The following is a 21636-nucleotide window of genomic DNA, read 5'->3' as shown; positions in this document are numbered from 1 at the left end:
TTGTCCAGAAATCTGTTGCCATGGCAATTGCAGTTTTTAAACAAATTATACAAAATTGTGTGGATCACGCTGCTCTCTTAATTTCTTTTTTTTAGCATTTAAATTTGAATTTGATACATATGGTCACTATGATAATATGTTATCGTGCAAGACACTTTTTGTGGGGGTCATAAATCCGTTTCCATGGCAACAGCATCTTCATACAAATCATCCACAAGTACGATGTGGATTCAGCTACCTTCCTCAGATTTTGAGCATTTGACTTTAAATTTGGCACATGTGACCACTGTATTATGTACCTGTGCAAATTTTATTTTTCGTCATTGTCAAATAGTATGTTTTCAAGTTAATGGTATTTTGTAATGAGAATCGTATAAACTACAAGTGGCTTGAGCTTACTCTCTCAATTTTTAGCAATAACCTTGAGATATGACACCTATATATTGTGACAAGATAAATTCTAGATGTGCAAAACACTTTTCTCGTCAATGTTAAACAATGCGTTGCCATGCTAACTTATTTTTTTTTAAATACAAAGCAATCGAAGATATTGTGATTGACTCATAACTCCCTCATGTTTTAGGCATTTGACTTGAAATTTGGCACGTGACCACTGTAGTGCGCTAATGTGCAAATGTCATCTTTTGTATCGGTCAAAGAAAGTGTTATCATGGCAGTGACATTTTCTAATTAAAAACTTACACAACAGTTGATTATGCAATCTCCCTCAATTTCTGAGCATCTGGCCTGAAATATTGCACAGAGTGCTAATGTAATGGCAACCATCTTTTAAAATGAAAATCAAACAAAAAATACTGTGAATTGGGTGAGCTCCCTCAGTTTTCTAGCATTTGACTTGAGGTTTCGCTCATGTAACCGGTGTAATCTTAAAATGAGTCGCACACTGATCTCACTGTTGAGTAATCTTGCTATGGTAACAATTTTTGTTCACTTTTCAACAAAAGGCATACAAGAATATCGTGAATTGAGCTAACTCTCTAAGTTTTAGGTGGGGGTATCAATTACATCCAGTTCGAGTTGAAAATATTGGCCCAAGAAGGCCTTATGTGTGTCATTTGAATATTTAAATGATCCGAATTTCACATGCTTGTATCGTCACTTGCAATAGCATTGATCAAACGAAAGAGTATAATTTTTTTTTTATGTTAACATTTTACAACCAGACTGGATGATCTATATTGAATATTTGAATTATACAGCTGAGTAGGCAATTCAATTTGAACATTTGAATGATAGAGCCAAGAAGATATATTACTAGTATCAATTTCATTTGAAAATTCAACTTGATAGTGCCAAGAAGGCCAAAAGTATTCAGAGTGAGTATTTAAATTTGATATTTTAGCCTACAATAGCCATAATGTATCTCGTTTGCATAGATAATCAAAGAACCAACTGAAAGGGTCAAAGGTATTCCATTTTGATACTTATATTGTAGAGATGAGGCTTTCATTACATGTAATAGAATTATTGTGTTTTGTTGTGACAGACAGAATTTATTAAATATTTTGATCAACCTAGTAGCACGTGACTGTCTTTCACCTACTTACATTACTGTGTTATTTTGTGCGATTGAATGTGGAGAGTGTGAAATGATGTCGAGGTATCGACACTTCAAATTGTTAATAAGTTGGCATCACTTGGAATTTATTTCTCACTCTGAAGCGTTGAATCAACACTTCTGTGGTGTCAAATAAACACCAAATAATGCAAACTTATAACACTTTGAAGTGTTAGAATAACACCATGACAGGTGTTGGGGTATAGATTCTAACAAATAGTGTTGAAGTTACACCGTCATTGGTGTTAAAGGGTGTCAAAAGAACACCAAAGTGGTGTCAACTTATCAATAATCTAAGCAACACCAAAGCTGGTGTTGGTATATTTTAACACCACGGGTGTTGAACTTACACCATAACTGGTGTTGGGATGTCAAATGAACACCATTATGGTGTCAACTTCTTAACACTCTCTTAAGTGTTGAAAAAACACCGAGGCTGGTGTTGATATATTTTTACACCCTTTAACACCCATGGGTGTTGGATATTTTAACACCAGAGACGGTGTTACTTCAACACCAGATGGTGTGGTCCTTTATTGAAGTTCGGCCGGTGTTAGATTCAACACCAGTGGTGTTAAATCTAACACCACTGTTTTTGCAGTGTGCGTTTGAAAATATCTAATAAAGTGCTACAAATTATTCTATCACTCAAACTATTCCATATAATTGGGACCTTATAAAAATAAAATGTTTTGAATCATTAGTTCTTATTAAAGTAATATTGAATTTGTTGGCTAGTCTAGTATTATGGTCATGTTTGCTATTATTGACGTGAAAATTAAAAAAATAAATAAATGACGAGGTATTTATTCATTTTGATACCCCTTTTATAAAATCCGCATAGTTGTTTACACATTGTCGCTCGTACTGGCTGACCACCGCCAAATTCGTGAATAAAGTTTTGGGTTAAGTTAGTCATGCAGTTGATGGATTTTTCTTCGGGAACTGCACTCTGTACGCTTCTATAATGAGGGAGTTTTTTTCCGTCTGGTCTTGTTTCTGTCTTGTTTTTGTTTTCCATCGTCCAACCCTCGTGTATTGTTATCTCCGTTGTGCTAGTCTTGCTTCCTGTCGTAGCCTGTCTTTTGCGTTTAAGTATAGCCTCGTCGATGTCCCAGTGTCGCTTTAAGTCCGTTTATATGTTAATGTTGTCATTATGTGTTTCTTCCTTTTCTGTCTGACTCTTTATGGGCTTCCATTTCTATTTCTATTTTGTCAATGTCTTTAAACATGTTTTTCTTTCAATTTTTTTCTTTTGCTGCTGTTACAACTGTTTTCGCTGTTGTTGCTTCAGAAATTTTCGTTGCTGTTCTGATGCCGATAATTGTTACCGATATTTTCGCTGATTCTTTCTCTCCTGAGGGGCCCACACTCTACAAGCTTCGTCTTTTCAGTGGGTCCCTCCGTTTTTCGCCTTGTGTACGTTGATATTCCACTTTATTTCAATTTACTTCAGGCATTGTGATGTATCTTTACTGCAAGTATACAAGTACTGTTTTACTCTGTTAAACTCATTTTGTTCGTTTTTTTGATACGATTTTTATGTTATGTTATGTTATTTATTTTTTACTGTCGAGAAACGGAATAAACTTGAATTTGAAATTTGAATTTGAATTTCATTTTTAAAACACAAAAACATAGAAATTGCAATGCTGTAATTCAAATTATTTTTTTTTTTTCATTTTTAAGGACTTATACCGAAGTCCGAAGTCGGTGAAGTAACAATTCTTTCCTGGTTGCCAAAATAAGTTGTAAATGTAATGATCAACAAATTGCCTTACATCAACGTAAATAAGCACTGAATTGATCAGTGTTTTAGTAGTAGCCATGATAAAAGAGATCATGGGCGTACATACTTGAGCAGGATTCGAACATATGACCTCCTGATCGAGTTTGAATCCTGCTCGAGTATGCACTCCCATGATTTCTTTTTTTCATGGTTACTATAACTAAACACTGATCACTTCAGTGCTTATTTACGTCGATGTAGGGCAATTTGTCAATTAGTTGCAATGAAAAAAAAAAACCCATCTCGACGGAAGAATTTCATTAATTGAAATAATTGTAATGATGTTTGAAAATAGCCTAACTAAAGACTTTTCGGCAAACATGTTCTTGCCGTTTCAAGGGCACATAATTATATACACAAGAGAGAATACGTGGTTCACTGTTAAGTCTTCTACCACGTGATGAATTCGTTTGTATGTTTTGTATTTGAGTATCTGAGGTTAATTACTGGTACATGTATATGCTGTTTCATTGTTTATAATATGTTGTTTAGTTGTTCATGATTTTTTTCTTCTAATCGGTACACAATGTGAGCAGGGCCCCTTGATAGATTAGTCTAATCAAAAGAGCTACCCTACTAAAGGAAAGTTGACATGAATAGATAAATCATTAATATCGGTGTTTGAGGAATAATAAAAGTCGGGTACACGAGCTTTTATTTTTTTCCACGTTTGATTGTAAAAACAACAACAACTCCAAAACGGCTCACTATCATGGCAAATCGAGTCAGCCAGAAAAGTTTCTTGGATAAACCTTTTTGATACGGTGCAAGGAAATGTCAAATGTTTTACCTTTAAACCACGTTTATAAATGTAGTCCGTGTTCTTAGATATGAATAAGGAGACATGTCAGATTAAATGTTTAGATGGTAGATGGTTACAATGCAACGTAATAATCTTCCTCTTCCGTTCGGGGATCGATATGATAGACTATACATGCACATGAGCGGGCAATGTGTTCCAGCACGAACACCCTCCGACGTATAGCATATCACCTCACATGCCAAGTCCGTCCCCCGGAGCGTTCTGGCTGGCTGAAATAATCCCCCAATCACAGAAAAAAAAAATGAAGACGAGGAATACCACGCCCTCTGACGTATTCTGCAGACAAATTTTGTGTGATTCTTGAATACACATTCGGAGGTCTGTGCATTGATTCTGTCAGTGTCAATCAGCATACATGCAATGTTTACGCGAAACTCCAGTTCAAACGGCACGTGACTGGAGCTACAGACCACAGTTCTAACGGTGTTGAGAGAATACAATTATTTGTTTGCGCCCAGGGAAACTTAGATCATGAAACTGCAAATCGTCACGGTCTATTTCGTCATCCTTCTGTTCCCACTGTTCATCACAGATGCTGGTAAGGAACTTCACTCGTATTAAGTTTATTCTAGTCTTATCCAAATCATTGTTTGGAACAAAAGCTATACACACACATTAAAACAAATGTAAGTACGAATGAAATGTCTTGTCTCAAGAAATTCAACTGCTTTTTAATAATTGTCAGTTCTGATGCAGCCTGATATCTAATGTTTGCAGCCCTCCCTCTTCCCTGGCTCCTGCTATAATGAGCAAGGCAATAATCATTGGCTGGCCATTGGAGATACATGTGCATTTTTCATGCCGATGAATATTTATTGCTTGTGCCCCTGTCACACTTTGCCTGATAAGGCAAAAGCATGGTAAGCGAAGGTCGATGCTTTGATATCCGTTAAAATGCGTTACATGTCCTTTTTATCCTTGAATTGGATGGACGAGTCTTCCAGCGATATCCGCCAGAGCGGCCATTGTGTAGGCACAAAGTTTTTCCTCGCCAAGAACGGATTGCGCGATCCGATCCTTGTCCTATAGTTGAACGTTTTCTCCTGTATCTGTACTGTACTTTATCGTTTTCCTCGCGTTCCGATCCGCTAGGCCCCCTGTAAAGTCCGTAGCTGCAGAATGCCAACATAGCCCTCCAAAAGTATGTTGCCGCCTGGAGGAGGGAAAGCAAGCAACAGAGAAGGCAGATGCGGTCCAAGAAGTGGCAAATTGGTCCTGAGAGACACAGACAATTTGGTTTGAATGACCAATTGTCATACTATATAGACACAAAGGCGAAACAAATTCGAACTACTTTGCTAAGTCCCCCCGATTTACCATGCAAATGTTGCGTTTCAGGTGAAAAGGTGAGAGGCACATCAAAAAGAAAAGAAAATGCATTATAATGTTTCAAGGTCGGAAAGATCATGGGGGGGGGGGGACTTCTCACCCCTCTGTGACAGGACAAGTCTTTCGGAAAAGCAAGATTTTCAATCAATTTACCAGCATGGATGTTGTAAGATTGTCGTAAATACTAAGGAACTGCAAATATCTGAACAAAATTTATATTAGATGGCCAATCTAAAGTCTTCCTAGAAAAAAGTACTAAATTTAGACAAGAATTTATTTAAAAAAGTCTTGATTGTTGGGATTTCTGAGGACACGTGAAATTCCTCCTACTCGAAAGCTAAATCACATGTACTTTCTATTGAAAGTGTAAATTCTACATTAGAATGTCAATGTATACACTGAATAGGATAAACTTATAATTCGGGGGAAATATTCTTATATGTATGCATATTTCTTATCTCATGCTCATGAGGGAAATAAGTCAATTGAAATCTCATGTCGCATAACACGGCTTTCTTAAAATATGTATATAGTAATTGTAATGAAATGAGTTTAGAGCACTTGAGTTGGTGTCTCTGCTACGTCTGGTAGACCGTAGGAGGCGTGCGGTGACCCCGTGACCGTATAGTAAGAGTTTCGGTTGGGGGGGGGGGGGGGGGGGGGGGGGTCACGGGTCCATGTGGGTATACTCTCGCTCGAGTAGTATATTCTCGCTCGGGTAGTAGGAGCAGGGAGGCGACCTAGAGCAGGGAGGTGGAAAATCTCCACCTCCCTGCCTAGAGCCACCTCCTTGATATGAGGGAGGAGTTGTGAACTAACGCTCAACAGGGGCGGACGCGTCCACAGCGTCTCCCTTGGGTTTTGTTTTGTATCGTACACTAAAGTCTTGTATATTCTGTGTGTATTGGCCGTTCGTGCGGTGAGTACAGTGACGGAGGTACATGTACATCGTGTCAGGCAACGAGCCCTGACGGGTCGTTGAATTCGGTTGCAGCTCGTTATTCCGAAGGTTCGTTGTTCCGAAGGCTCTTCAGTCCGAAGATTCGTTATTTCGAAGGTTCGTTATTCCGAATTTCATTTTCGGATCAACAAATCTTCGGACTAACAAACCTTCGGAATAACGCCACAAATGTTCGGATAAATGAATCCTTTTTTTATTTTCGGATTAACGAACCACTAGGTATAGGGAATGAGTGTGTTTCGGATAAACGAACCTTCGGAATAACGAACCTTCGGAATAGCGAACCTTCGGAATAACGAACAGCACCCGCTGAATTGGCGAGTACGGTGATAGTCTCTTCTTCGCACGCACTTCGATTGTCATCTTGGTGAACTATTGATGCTGTCTCGGCATGATGATGCGATGTGATGACTGTGATCGTTGTGAGTCTGACTGAGGTGTCCGCGAACATCACAAATCCCACACAGTAACTTGATAAATCCGGTTATATTACAATATCATGCCCCATCAGATATGTATTACCATGCAAGAAGAAAAGGTAAAAATGTTTTATCAGATGCCAACTTGTTTGTTAATCTAAGTTTAGTTTTAAACTGCATCTTTTATTAATCATTTCGATTCATTGTTTTTTTCTACTGCTCAATAATGACAAAGTGAATAATGTATCTTAGCAGTTTAGTCCACATATGCACAGTTACCTGTGGGAAAAAAAAATAGTACTTTTCTCATCTTTTTATTTCGTTTTCTGTTCAGATGCGTGGTGGAGCAGCCGACGTCGTCGCCGTCGATCTCCGCCGCCTGGTGAGTAAAGAATCAAATGTTACTCTGAGTGTCCATATACAAACGAATTCTATATATTATTATGTAGGCCTAATCCATTTTCAGTATACTCTAAGCATACCAAACCTATTATGCCTAGAGTGCTCTTCTTTTGTACAGTAACTGAGTTGTTGTCATTTATTTCTTCTTCATTTATATTTTGTTCCCCATGACACAGATTCAGGAAAAAAGTTGACAGTTGGAATTATGTGTTTGTAGCATCTTTTTCCTGCAAGTGTGTGTTTGTGTGTTTTGTTGCTATTTTTTGGCATTTTTTTCTCTTTTTGTACCTTTGAACCCATGACCCAAAACTTCTCAAGAGAATTACTGTCAGGCAGTACATAATATTATTTTCCATGAAGATACCTCATAGGGGCATTCCAGACGATTTTCATGATTTCACAACATGTAGTACACAAATCGACAGAGATTTGTGGAATTTATTGTGATCTTTAAGCAGAGAAACCAACACTCTGAAAAATCTGTAAAAAAAAAAATACACTGAGCAGTGTTGATGATCTAGAAGCCTCACGCATTTCAGAAATGTAGCAACATAATAATTCCATTACAAGACCGCTCGATTGACAAGTTCACCTGTGTAGAATATATGCCATGGCCGGCGGTACCATACAAAGGAATGCGTAAGGTGTCACCACTTTACGCCCCCCCCCCCCCCCCTCACACATTTTTTTTACCCCGGAAGTGAGTAAGTGCGAAGTGTGAGCGCGGTAAGGTTATTTTTTTTTTTCGCTGAAGACCCCCCCCCCTTTTTTTTTTGCTTGTCAGCTGAAGAAACCCGGAAGTGGAATGAGAACGGTTTTTTTTTTCTGCAACATCTTTGAAGGTGTAAGAGTGAGATTAAACAGTTTCCGTGTGCTGTTGAGAAACACTTTATTTATAACATGTTATGTCGAATTTGAGTGACACGAAGGTTCATTCTTCATGTGGTTGCCTTGTGATCATTATAGGCGCTTAATATATTTCTTCACCCAGACACAACATCCCCCACCTTTACGTCTTGTGCTTGGAATATCGGCAATTGGTATACAACATCCACTTCTCGAACCGTGACATGGTCTACACCAAGAGCTACAGACGACAGAGGATCGGCGTCAGTCAGGTTGGAAATAAATTGAGACCCCGTTTACAGTGCGGGGCTTGGCCGAGCCGCGGTTATGATGTCCACAGCTGTCACGCGGTGCCCTTAGTCTTTATCTCGAACAATGTTTTGTTATCATATCTAAAGTTCCCAATAAAAGGGATTACTGTTTTTATACTACCCTCTCAACAAATGCATCAGTTTTAAACAAAAATCACTCTATTCATTTACAATGTTATTTTTCATAATGTATTGTAGTATACCGGTACATTGTTTTTGCATTATCTTTCATTGTTGGATGGCAATAAAGCGACATTGGTGTGGTATAAGCGTTTTCACCGTAGCTTTTTCACCGGAAAATGATGAATAATTGAAAATTACGGTAAGATTCACGAGGAATTGCTTTTGTTGTTGTTGTTGTTTTTAGATAAAGGGATATACACTGTATCATAAGCTTTGGATATTCCATTCGCCGTCTTGAATAAAGACTAAGCGCTGTGGACATCATAACCTTTGGATATTCCCTTCGCTGCCTTGAATAAAGACTATAAAGCGCACCGCGTTTACAACAGAACACCTGTGAACATACAGAAGACAGTGCTCTTCTTTGTATAGCGGTTAGTCTCGATTCAGAAGTATAGGGATATAACAACGAGACCAAATTGGTTAAAAATTCTTTTATTACCTATTATATTATCTATTAATGGAATAGATTACCATTAGACATTCGGAAATGTCAGACTTTAAATAGTTTTAAATCAAAAGTGAAAACTTTTTTTTTTTTAGCATGGGCTTATTTCTTCTTGTACTTCCCATGCAGTATTGTGCAACATAGGAATTTAAGAGCTCTTGAAGCGCAGTAGAATATATAGACATAGTTTCTGCGCTAAATAAATGATTTATTATTATTATTATTATTATTGTTATTATTATTATTATTATTATTATTATTATTATTATTATTATCATGACTAAGCTACTCATTTGGAAATGCTATCATAGCTTGATAAGCATATCTATGCCTGACAAACAAAAAGACACCAAAAATGTTTTGCCACCTCAGGTGGTACCAATATCTGGCCTGGCCCATGGACTAATTTATATCACATTATGCGTTGTCTACGTCTATAACATCATCTTTTCCAAATGACTACACACAAAATGATACTATCTTGAAGAGCTGGAGGCTGTCTTCTTTATGCATACCAAAAAGAAAATAAACAGTATGACATTTGTAAAACAATCTTTAAGTTGTGCACTATTCTAAATATCTTTTCAGGTTTGTGCTCCATATGTGCGTTTCAAGTTTCTTTATTTCACCAAAGCAAGGAACAAATTAGAAATAGATATACATACATCAATATTCAGATATTATAACAAAACAAACATATCAGTAAGACAGTGAAAAGGGAAAACACAAATGTAGATTGGCAATTACACGTACATAGGTTAACAATTATGCTATGGTAGGTAGCAGCCAGAAAGGAGATGTCCCTTACTTTTAGCTGACCTAAAATCATTAATTTAGTTTCAATTATTTATGATGTGTTCAAATGAAAGTAAAACGTAAGAACAGGACCAGACAAGACAAAACAAAACACACAATAACAACAACAAAATGCAGGATGTCTCGAGTAAAGTCTGCATTAAAAGATCCGAATGTGCAATTTATTCCTGTAATGGGTTAGGACTAGTGATTATATTTCGCTGCTGAGAGATTTCATCTTTAGAATTCGTTTTATTTTTTCGTTATGTTGAATTCACACTACATATTTTCTGGCGTTACTCTATTTATGAGGGAAGCAAATGTCATGGTCTACGATATTCTGTTAAACTAATGATTACAAGATAGACGTGTAGAGGTGAGTTTAGCTCAATCGGCAGCGCGTCTGCCTCCGACCCAAGCGGCCCGGGTTCGACCCGATTCTGGACTGAGCAATGTTGTGTGTAATCATACGTCCCCTCTAGCAAGAGGCAAAACATTCCTGTCCCTCGGATAGGACATAAAATGGAGGTCCCGTGTATGAGAGAGTCACATATCATACACGTAAAAAATTCGGCTTCATTTTATTCATCGCAAAGAGCAGGATGTTTAACCCGGTGAAATGGTCACGCTTTACATCTACTGGACTCCATGGAAGACCAGCTTAGCATAGCTATCCAAGCATCTTCTCAGATGGAAAACAAACAAACAAACAAACAAATAAACAAACAAACAAACTCCCTGGAGCTTACAAGAGAGCAAAATAATGTTTCAGCTTTACACAGAATTCGAGTGTCACGAGTGGAGTGACAGACGCTCTCCTCCACTGAGGTCAATTTGCATGGAATTTGTAAATAGGTACTTAAGCATGCAAATTGATGCAAACTTTTTAACATGTCAATGGAAGACATTCCAGACCGCTCTCGGTAGAGCCACGGTAGTGCTATGTGTGGCAAGGAGCGGCAGTGTGACATCAGGCCTTGAAGGGGACATCACGCTGTGGTGCTGTCTCCGTGACACATTGCATGAGAATGGCCACTCGGTAACGGTGACGGGGGCCGCCACCCCAGTCAGTATTAACTAGAGATACCCACAGATAGTGGATTTCCGGGTTTCCCGAAGGGTCAAGGGCCCACTGACACTGCAAGAGGCAGATGCTAATTAAAGGCGTCGACTGTCGACCAGCTCCGAGGCAGTAAAGGGAGCATAGACTGTCGACCCGGACTTCATTCCTGGATGCTGAGGAGACACCGCTAAGACGTCCGTCGGGAGAGCGACCACGCGAACGGCAATCGCGAAGAGTTGCTACGACAGACCACGCGACAGTCCATACCAGCACCAGCGTAACGGGGGCCCCGTCGTCGACCGCACACCGTCGTCGACCTGCATTGTCATCGTCATACATCGTCGTCCATAAGCCATCGTCACGCAACGTACACCCCGTGCAGCATTCGAGGTGAAATAAGTCCAATTTAAGTTTAAACATAATAAAGTCTTAAGAGCCAGAAAGCACTGAGCAGGAATGATTTATGTTCGTTTTTTTTCTCTTTTTAATCATTTGCTGTAACACCAAGATCACAGTTATAGACAATTAAAATATTTGAGTTAACTGAATGCACATTGGTTCCTCCGTTTCGTCTTGTATGAGTTACAGCCTGCCAACAGTTTCTCAGAGGTATGAAAATTTCTTTGTTCCGTTTATTTCCACATATAAGGATGGAAATCGGGCAAATTCTGTGACAATTGGGGGCTCGTCCGCTGGAGAGAACTTGGCAGGGTTTATTCATAACAAGAATTTGAGACGTGATTTGTGTAACCTCATGTTGTGTGTATAAGATATCACAATGGAATTAGAGAAGTACGTACAGTTAGGTAAAGATTGTGGACTGCAAGGTGCAGAACTAGTGGAGTTTCGCCCGCACTGAAAGAGACAAGTATCTCGAAGAAAAGAGACGAGATGAAAAGTTAGAAAGAGATGAAAGACAAGTACAGAGGGAAGAAATAACCAGCAAAAGAGGATTGAGTTAGAAATAGCTCAATATAGGAGTGTCAATGTGAAGGGAACAAATAGTGTAAGGAGTAGCTTACCAAGCTTGCCGGCGTTTCGCGCTGACTCTGACGATTTGGACGCTTATCTGTTGCGCTTTGAGAGATATGCAAAACAAAGTCAGTGGCCAGAGGAATGCTGGGCTCCTGCATTGGGGAACCTTTTGACCGGTCGCGCTTTAGAAGTTTATTCTCTCTTACCGGCCAAATGAAGCCGACGACTATGAAAGTCTGAAAAATACACTCTTGCGGCAGTTTGCGCTAACTGAAGAAGGCTTTCGCAAACGTTTTCGAGAGGCGCGGCAGAAATGGGCGAATCATTTGGGCAATTTGCAACACGCATACCGGATATGCTACTAGATGGGTAGAGATGTCGGGTACAAGTAAGTCCTATGAAGGGCTACTAGAGCTAACGGTGCGTGAACAGCTGCTCGAATGTTGTGATCGTGGATTATCTGTTTTCATTCGTGAAAGAAACCCACGATCGGTGAAGGAGATGGCAGATATCGCAGATCGGTATCGGGACGCACACGGGCATGGCGGCCTCCGGTAAACGCGCACGCGACGATAATAAGTCTCGTAACCAGGGCAACGAAGCAAGCCAAGCAGAGAAAGGGGGCACTACGTCACGTGACAACCAGGGTTGCTTTGTCTGTGGTAAGCAAGGACATTTTGCTTCTAAGTGTCCAGACCGTAAAACTGACCAGTCGAAAGTAACTAGCAAGCAGTATGTGCCAAAGTCAAAACAGACGGGGGCAACATGTGTGGTAGGAGTATGCCCTACTCATGATGCTCACGAGAGAGGGAATATTTTGTGGCACACCTTCTGTTAAACTGATGTGTGGTCACGAGTTACCCCGTCTTAGCGGTGGGTGTAACGTAGGCACAGACATGCCGACATGTGAAGGTATGTTGAATGGTAAAAAGAGTTAAGGTGCTGAGAGACACTGGTTGCAACACCGTAGTGGTGAAACGTCAACTGATAGAGGAATCACAGCTGACTGGTGAGATTCAAACTTGTGTGCTCATAGATGGTCTGTGAGAAAAGTGCCATTAGCAAAAGTTGAAATCGATTCACATACTTTGTTGGAAAAACACATGCTTTATGTATGACGAATCCTATCTACGATCTAATCATAGGTAATGTTAGTGGTGCTAGGCAGCCTGGTGACGAGACATCGGATGGAGCGGAGAGGATGCTAGGGAGAAGCCGTCAGCTGAGGAGATGACGACCTCCGGTTCAGAGGCAGAGTCCGCGGAAGCAGAGTCTTCGAAAGGGACAAACGCAGAACGGCATCACAACGACCTCCGACAGTCGTGATCGTCCCCACACTGACGAGAGTGTGAAGCAGTTACCCAACACCCCTACCTACAACCAACAAAAGTGCAGCAGTAGAGACAAGAGGCATGAGGAAATCGAAGGAACGGCCTTGGAAGAGACTAGGATCAGCAGACCAGCCGACGATCACTGCAACCAGGGAGGAGATGATCAGAGAGCAGGCACGAGATGCCACACTGGAGAAACTTCGAAAGTTGGCGGAGAAAGGTGAGGCTAAGGCTGTAGGGAAAGGAAGTGAGGTCAGATATTTTTGTCGTGACCAATCTTCTCTTCCGTGAATACAGGTCTCCCTACGTCGAGAGAGGAAAGACATTCACGCAGCTAGTGGTGCCCCAGCCGTATCGCAGTGAAGTACTCCGACTAGCTCACGACTCCCCTCTAGCAGGTCACCTGCAGACGAAGAAGACGGCTGACCGGATTCTCGCCCACTTCTATTGGCCAGGAATTCAAGCCGATGTCAAGCGCTACTGTGCATCATGCGACTCATGTCAACGCACCACGCCAAAGGGTAAGATAGGGAAAGTACCCCTGACCATCCCCCCTTTGATTGATACATGTTTCCGTAGAGTGGCGGTCGATTTGATCGGACCACTTGAACCGATCACCGAGAGAGGGAATCGATATATCCTGACGATAATCGATCTTGCAACTAGGTACCCAGAGGCGGTAGCGTTACCACGAATCGAAGCAGAACGGGTAGCAGAGGCGTTAGTTGAAGTATTCTCGAGGTTAGGCATTCCTAATGAGATACTCTCTGATAACGGCACTCAATTCGTTTCAGGTGTGATGAAAGAAGCAGCTCAACTCCTGGGAGTGAAGCAGTTTCTACACCACACCATACCACCCGATGGCGAACGGCGCCTGCGAGAGATTCAACGGCACGTTGAAACAGATGCTGAGGAGGATGTGCCAGGAGCGACCTAGCGACTGGGACCGCTTCCTGCCAGCTCTTCTCTTCGCATATCGAGAGGTGCCTCACGAAAGCCTTGGCTTTTCTCCTTTCGAACTCATGTACGGCCGAGTGGTGAGAGGACCCATGACTGTACTAAAAGAACTGTGGACTAAGGAGATCCCTGAGGAGGAAACGAAGACTATGTACCAGTACGTCATCGATCTCCAAAACCGACTCGAACAGACGTGTGAACTCGCCAAAGAGGAGCTGTCCAAAGCATCAAGGAAGTACAAGAAACACTTCGACGTGAAGACGAAGGAGAGACGCTTCGAGTGCGGCGACAAAGTGCTACTCCTGTTACCGACGACGAGGAATAAGCTGCAAATGCAATGGCGAGGTCCATTCGAAATCGTGCAGCGAATTGCCAGAGACGATTACCGATTGCTAGTGAACGGTAAGGAAAGGACCCTACCACGCCAATCTCCTGAAAACGGTACATTGGGAGAGAAGACGAGAAAGTCGACGACCTCGAGAACGAAAACCCAGGGACAACTGGAGGCGAACTACGTCAGTGTCGTGGACGACCAGGTAGATGATGACGGATCGGTGCCCCCTCTCATTTCCCTACATCGAAGCGTCGGAAAGCGTGCATGACGTGAAGTGCAGTGACGAGCTAGACGAGGAGAAGATGAAGGAGGTAAAATCCCTCTTGCTGGAGTTCTCGGATGTCATGACCGATGTCCCAGGACGGACCGACATCATCGAGCACGCCATCGAACTGAAAACGAACGAGCCGATACGTTCTCGCCCATACCCAGTCCCCGGTCACCTGAAGGAGACCATCAGAGAGGAGGTCAACACCATGTTGAGGATGGGAGTGATCGAAAGGTCGACATCGCCATACGCATCCCCCCGTGGTCCTTGTAAAGAAAAAGGACGGGAAGAATCGCTTCTGCGTCGACTATAGGAAGTTGAACGCCAAGACAATTGTCGACAACGAACCAATCCCAAACATCGAAGAACTGATGGCAGAGATAGGAAATGCAAAGTTCTTCACCAAGATCGATTTGGCCAAAGGCTATTGGCAGATACCCGTGGTCGAAGAAGACCGGAAGAAGACCGCGTTTGTCACGCCAGACGGCCAGTACGAGTTCAAGGTACTACCATTCGGGCTAGTAAATGCCCCGCAGTGTTCACTCGTATGATGAGAGCTCTGCTGGAAGGCCTGCCCCATGTCGTCCATTACATCGACGACATTCTGATCTACAGTTCCTCATGGGAGGAGCACCTGAATGACATCCGACAAGTCTGCCTCCGACTGCGACAGGCTCACCTTACAGCGAGACCGACAAAGTGTCATGTCGCGTGTAAGTCCGTGGAGTTCCTAGGACACATCGTAGACAAGGAAAGATGAAACCTACCCCAGAACAGATCCAGAAGGTGATGGCGACAACGCGACCGACAACCAAGAAGGAGGTGAGAGCATTCTTGGGGCTCGGGGATATTATCGGAAGTTTATTCCAAACATGTCCACGATCGCCGCTCCCCTCACAGACGCGACGAAGAAGAATGAGCCTGACAAGATAAGATGGGACGAATCTCATGAGCAAGCATTCTGTCCACTACGAGACAGACTAGTCGACTTCCAATTCTAAGACTACCCGATGACGACAAGGAGTTCGTTCTCTACGGACCGATGCATCCGATGTGGGACTCGGCGCTGTGCTGATGCAGGAAAGCGAGGGGAAATACTTCCCCATCAGCTACGCTTCTCGAAAACTGCTGCAGCGCGAGCGCGTATACCCAATCGTAGAGCGCGAGTGTCTAGCTCTTGCGTGGGCGGTCAGAAAGTTCTCTTACTTTTTGTATGGCCGAGCATTCCAGCTGCAAACTGACCACTACCCGCTTGCTCATCTAACACACGCGCGAATGCAAAACCCAAGAGTCATGCGCTGGGCGCTTGCACTGCAGGCATATCAGTATCGTGTACAGGTAATCAAGGGCTCAGAGAATGTTGGGGCTGATTACCTCAGCAGATGCCCTACTGAGTAGAAATAGAGGTGTAAACAGCCCATGTTATCTCTATTATATGTGGGTTAATCAGAATGTAATTTTGCAATGAATTTATCGTTATATACATTGTATGCTAGGAGGTATATTGTAAAACTACAGTATTACACAAATTATATATGCTGAGTATGAGGTAAGATATGCAGTTGATTCATACATCTCTGAAATATTTGACTGCTCTGAATCAGACACCCCGGTAAATACCGTGCATAAGAAGGTTTTGCACATTACATTTATTTTGTAGCAACAGCTAATGCACATAATATGCGATTAGCACAGGTATCATAATATTCTCCAATGTCATACTGGCCAACAAGGAGAGTCTATTGAAATTGTGCCGAAAGTGTCAATTTTGTATTGTGCGGTGCAAAAGAGGGAATTTTATTATTGAACTGTGGCTGGTATAATAACGCAGTAGTGTTAAAAGAGATAATATGATGACGTTTATATGTTATCCAATTGACTGAGTAAATCAGATTGTATAGTATACTGTGGAGTTTGTTGGTTCGATAGAATACACATACAAACTGTCTCCATGGACAGCAGCCGACATTTGGAACAGTAGTCTGTCATGTATCACGACAAGTGAAGTTATGAAGCAGTGAATTGTTCATATGGGTATAATGCTTTTGATTTAGAAGAGTAATGGTGAGAAAGTACTTACCTGCTACAGACATTAGATTTTTATTAGAGAAATGGCTATTGTTTCAGAGCGACTGTCATCTGAAATGGGGGGTTATTTGTCACGAGTGGAGTGACAGACGCTCCTCCTCCACTGAGGTCAATTTGCATGGAATTTGTAAATAGGTACTTAAGCATGCAAATTGATGCAAACTTTTTAACATGTCAATGGAAGACATTCCAGACCGCTCTCGGTAGAGCCACGGTAGTGCTATGTGTGGCAAGGAGCGGCAGTGTGACATCAGGCCTTGAAGGGGACATCACGCTGTGGTGCTGTCTCCGTGACACATTGCATGAGAATGGCCACTCGGTAACGGTGACGGGGGCCGCCACCCCAGTCAGTATTAACTAGAGATACCCACAGATAGTGGATTTCCGGGTTTCCCGAAGGGTCAAGGGCCCACTGACACTGCAAGAGGCAGATGCATAATTAAAGGCGTCGACTGTCGACCAGCTCCGAGGCAGTAAAGGGAGCATAGACTGTCGACCGGACTTCATTCCTGGATGCTGAGGAGACACCGCTAAGACGTCCGTCGGGAGAGCGACCACGCGAACGGCAATCGCGAAGAGTTGCTACGACAGACCACGCGACAGTCCATAGCAGCACCAGCGTAACGGGGCCCCGTCGTCGACCGACACCGTCGTCGACCTGCATTGTCATCGTCATACATCGTCGTCATAAGCCATCGTCACGCAACGTACACCCGTGACAGCCATTCGAGGTGAAATAAGTCCAATTTAAGTTAAACATAATAAAGTCTTAAGAGCCAGAAAGCCACTGAGCAGGAATGATTTATGTTCGTTTTTTTCTCTTTTTATCATTTGCTGTAACACCAAGATTCACAGTTATAGACAATTAAAATATTTGAGTTAACTGAATGCACATTGGTTCCTCCGTTTCGTCTTGTATGAGTTACAGCCTGCCAACAGTTCTCAGAGGTATGAAAATTTCTTTGTTCCGTTTATTTCCACATATAAGGATGGAAATCGGGCAAATTCTGTGACATCGAGCTTATACCTAAAGCAAGAATGTTTTAAATTGAAATCATTCCTCATTATTTAGACACATTATTGATGGTAGTCATTACTCGTATTGAGGTCCTAAAGAGCTCATGAAAAGAAAACAACATGGTTTGTTTTCGTAGTTAACTTCATGCATCGTCACAGTGCTCTTGTGACTTGGAAACTGGCTTTCAAAGGTACTACATTTGTAGTATTATGTTTGTGATTGTGAGCGTATCATTACTACCCCCCGTCACTCCTCCTGTAGGAATCAAAGGTCCTGTTTACCTTTAGGAGCAGTAATTTCAAAAATGTTCAAGATATAACTTTTGATGCATATGTGTAGGTCAGTTGTTTCACAAAACATCCTACCATATAAAATTATTGCAATAAAGCCTGATATAAGAGGAGATATCATTGTTTTTCTTATTAAACAATAAGTGTAGACGGTTTAATCAGGAAACATTTTTATCATAACTATTGTTCACATTTTGTACACTGCAAAAAGTCCGGTGTTAAAAAGGGAACACCGAGCTGGTGTTAAATTTTCGGTGCTCATTTATGGTGTTAAATTTACACCTCCGGGTGTTATTTCCAAATTTTAAACTGTTTTTTGAAGAGTTTCTTAGTAACTGCACTTCTTGTTGATTTTTAATTTAAACAAGACGACCGAGAATTTTACATTAAAATACTAGATTTTTGAAAAAAATGTGAAAATAAATTTACACCACAGTAACACCAGCTGGTGTGGTCTCTTATTGAAGCTGGACGGGTGTTAAACCATTGATATTAACACCAACAAATATCAAATCAACACCATGTGGTATCATTTTTTAATCAACACCAGTACAGTGTCAAAATAACACCAGGTACAGTGTCAAATTAGCACCACCAAGTGTCAGGTGAACACTTTTCAACACCATCACAGTGCATTTTCAATACCTGTGGGTGTGGTCCTTTATTGAAGTTTGACCGGTGTTAGATTTAACACCTGTGGTGTTAAATCTAACACCGATGTTTTTACAGTATATATTCAACAATACTTAACATTGATTATACTGGTTCATATTTTTGCATTGGATGTTTCTATCCCTATCTCACATTTTAGAACTACTTTGAAGCACTGATACTGGAGTTTTGTTTCATTTGCAAATGGCAAATTATGCCTTTAATGTGGACCTTGATATTCTATAAGTCAAAACCTAAAATGTTCATATCGGCGTAATGTACTGGTACACAAATAACATGTTTCGCCTATCATGATGTATTCTAGGGCCAAATAAATAAGATTTGTTTATTGAGCAACAATTAAAAAAAATGAATACAATCCGAAAGGCAAACTCATAACTTTATTCCAACGACAGCCGAGTGTCAGGTGGAAGTCCGGGTTCTTATTTCCATGAGGGATCGCACACGGTCCGGTATCGTGCTACCGACAGTGCAGGGAACTACGCAACCTGCACGATAACATTTGTGGTGGTTGGTAAGTGAGATCCTATCCCCGTCACTGATAGTCACTTGTTTCTTGCTACTCTGAAAACAGTGCAGTCTAAATGAAGCAGTCGACTTGTCAACCCGTTCATTTCAAATCAGGGAAGGTAGGGTCAAAGATCAATTTAAATTAAAGAATCAAGATGACAAAAGGCAATCACATGCGTGTGTGTATTTTTTTTTTAAGTATGCCCTATAGTCTTTTGCCTATAGTCTTTTGCCCTATATCAAATGATGATTCGAAATCAATTTATGTCTTCGAAGTGGTAAAGACAACTCCAATGACCTTAATTTGAATGATTTGTAGCAGACAGAGTCGTTTGGAAAGGAAAAAAAAAATAGATCCGTGGATGAACAAATTCGAAAGTAGGCCGTACAGCCTACATTCCTTTTTAAGAAATACAGTGAGTCAGAGAAGGCCCAATTAATTTTTTTTTTCAACCATATGCAACTTGAATAATATGTTGCCTTCTTTCACTTGTTTCTCCAACAGTGATTCGTTGTTCCTCTCTGTCAGGACCATCTCACGGGAGTGTAGGCTGTTCAAACGTTCGGTATGTAGGTTCGACCTGCAGGTACTCCTGCTCTACTGGCTACTACGTTAGCGGCGGATCCTCGTCTAGAACCTGTCGGCGAACAGGCAACTCAGGTGTCTGGTCAGGATCAGCCCCCTACTGTGCCCGTAAGGAGAAGAGAAATATCTGTTAGGCCAATATCATCTCCCCCCCCCCCCCCAAAGAAAAAAATATATAAATATATAAATAAATAAGTAAATAAAGATAAATAAATAAATAAATATATAAATAAATACATAACAAACAAACAAAAAACAAAAACAAACAAAAAACAAACAAAACAAATACAAGAACAAACAAGACCCAGAGCAGACGACCAATGTTTGCTTGCCTCCAAAGTCACAACGTGTCACGTTTACATGCTGGTAACAACGCGTCCATAATTGTTTGCGAGGAATTATAGAGTGGTGCAAAGTGTTTATACAGAGTTACCGGACCGAAGATTCGGTGGGTATGCATATCAATTATAATGCCTGTGATCCTTTTTAGTCTTTCACATGTGCATGACCTTTATGAACTATACCAAAATGTGTCCGTAGATATTATGTTAAGTATTGAAATAGCACCATTAAATTGCTTGAACTGACTCGAATGTAAGACAGCTATGATAAGTTGTTTGCTAGCAAAAGTTAAAGTTAATCTAAAGTAAGATGTATAAATGCCAGCTTAATTCTCCGTGATGCAATTCGAAGTAATGTCTGCAAATAATGATTTACAATATCAATGTTATTCCAGTTTAATTAGAATAATACTAGTTCTTTGAAGAGATCTTGTGGTTATTAATTAATTCTAAGTATACATTCTGAAGGAGTAACAGTGTCAGAGGTGAAACTAGCCCTACCCATCATTAACGGTACATTGATGAATCAAGCAATGCTCTGTTAAGTCCTTGCATCTAAAGCAGATCAAATGATTTAGCATAACCATTGTGATGAGATATTGAATTTGAATGGGTTTCGCAGGGTACCTGAAAATTACAGAAAGTGTCAATTATTTACAATAAAGCACATAATGAATATGATGCATGAAGTTTTAACTTCTAAAGTCCGCTTGCAGCAATCTCAACAAGACCACTAGCATAATTATTACACCATCTTTTGATTGGTAAGTGCAGAAGGGAAGCATCAGAAATCACTGTGGAAGCGCACCTTTTTGATGATGAAAATAATCGGACTGGCTTGCAAGACAGCAAGCATAATTTAAATTACCATTTAATTTGCCAAATACATAATGTAGAATAAGACTGCAATTATTGCAGCAAATATTTTACCCATTTTTTGAAGAGATGAAACATTCAAGACAAAATTGTGGATATGGATTTGATTCTTCTTCATCCTTCGTTTTTTCTACGCTAAACGCGCTCTTCAGATGATACCTGATGGCATGCTGCATGCATGCTGAGAAGGCTATAGCTCGTTATTTGGAAAGTTCGTTATTCCGAAAACACTTTAGTCCGAAGATTCGTTATTCCGAAGGTTCATTTTTCCGAATTTCATATTCGGATTAACGAATCTTCGGAGTAACGAACCTTTGGAACAACGCCACAAATGTTCGGATTAACGAACCTCTAGGTATAGGGAATTTGTGCGTTTCGGATTAACGACCCTTCGGAATAATGAACTTTCGGAATAGCGAACCTTCGGAATAACGAACAGCAC

At 41.0% G+C, this 21636-nt stretch overlaps 1 protein-coding gene across 1 annotated transcript in view; it reads left to right on the top strand.

Annotated features, from left to right (window-relative positions):
* The first annotated feature begins 4527 nt into the window (after positions 1-4527).
* LOC139730282 (uncharacterized) overlaps positions 4528-21636 on the top strand; it is a 67928-nt gene continuing 50819 nt past the window's right edge. The window contains exons 1-5 of the mRNA XM_071641161.1: positions 4528-4729; positions 7235-7282; positions 8294-8420; positions 19277-19395; positions 19897-20085. Of these exons, the coding sequence (XP_071497262.1) occupies positions 4663-4729; positions 7235-7282; positions 8294-8420; positions 19277-19395; positions 19897-20085 (550 nt within the window). The 5' untranslated portion in view covers positions 4528-4662. The remainder of the gene's footprint in view (positions 4730-7234; positions 7283-8293; positions 8421-19276; positions 19396-19896; positions 20086-21636) is intronic.

This window comes from Diadema antillarum, unplaced genomic scaffold (assembly GCF_040938485.1).
Source record: "Diadema antillarum isolate AM-2024a unplaced genomic scaffold, OU_Dant_1.0 seq00000300_RagTag, whole genome shotgun sequence".
NCBI classification, from domain to species: Eukaryota; Metazoa; Echinodermata; class Echinoidea; order Diadematoida; family Diadematidae; genus Diadema; species Diadema antillarum.
Note: the sequence above shows the minus strand (reverse complement) of the source record. Positions and strands in the feature narration are given on the sequence as shown.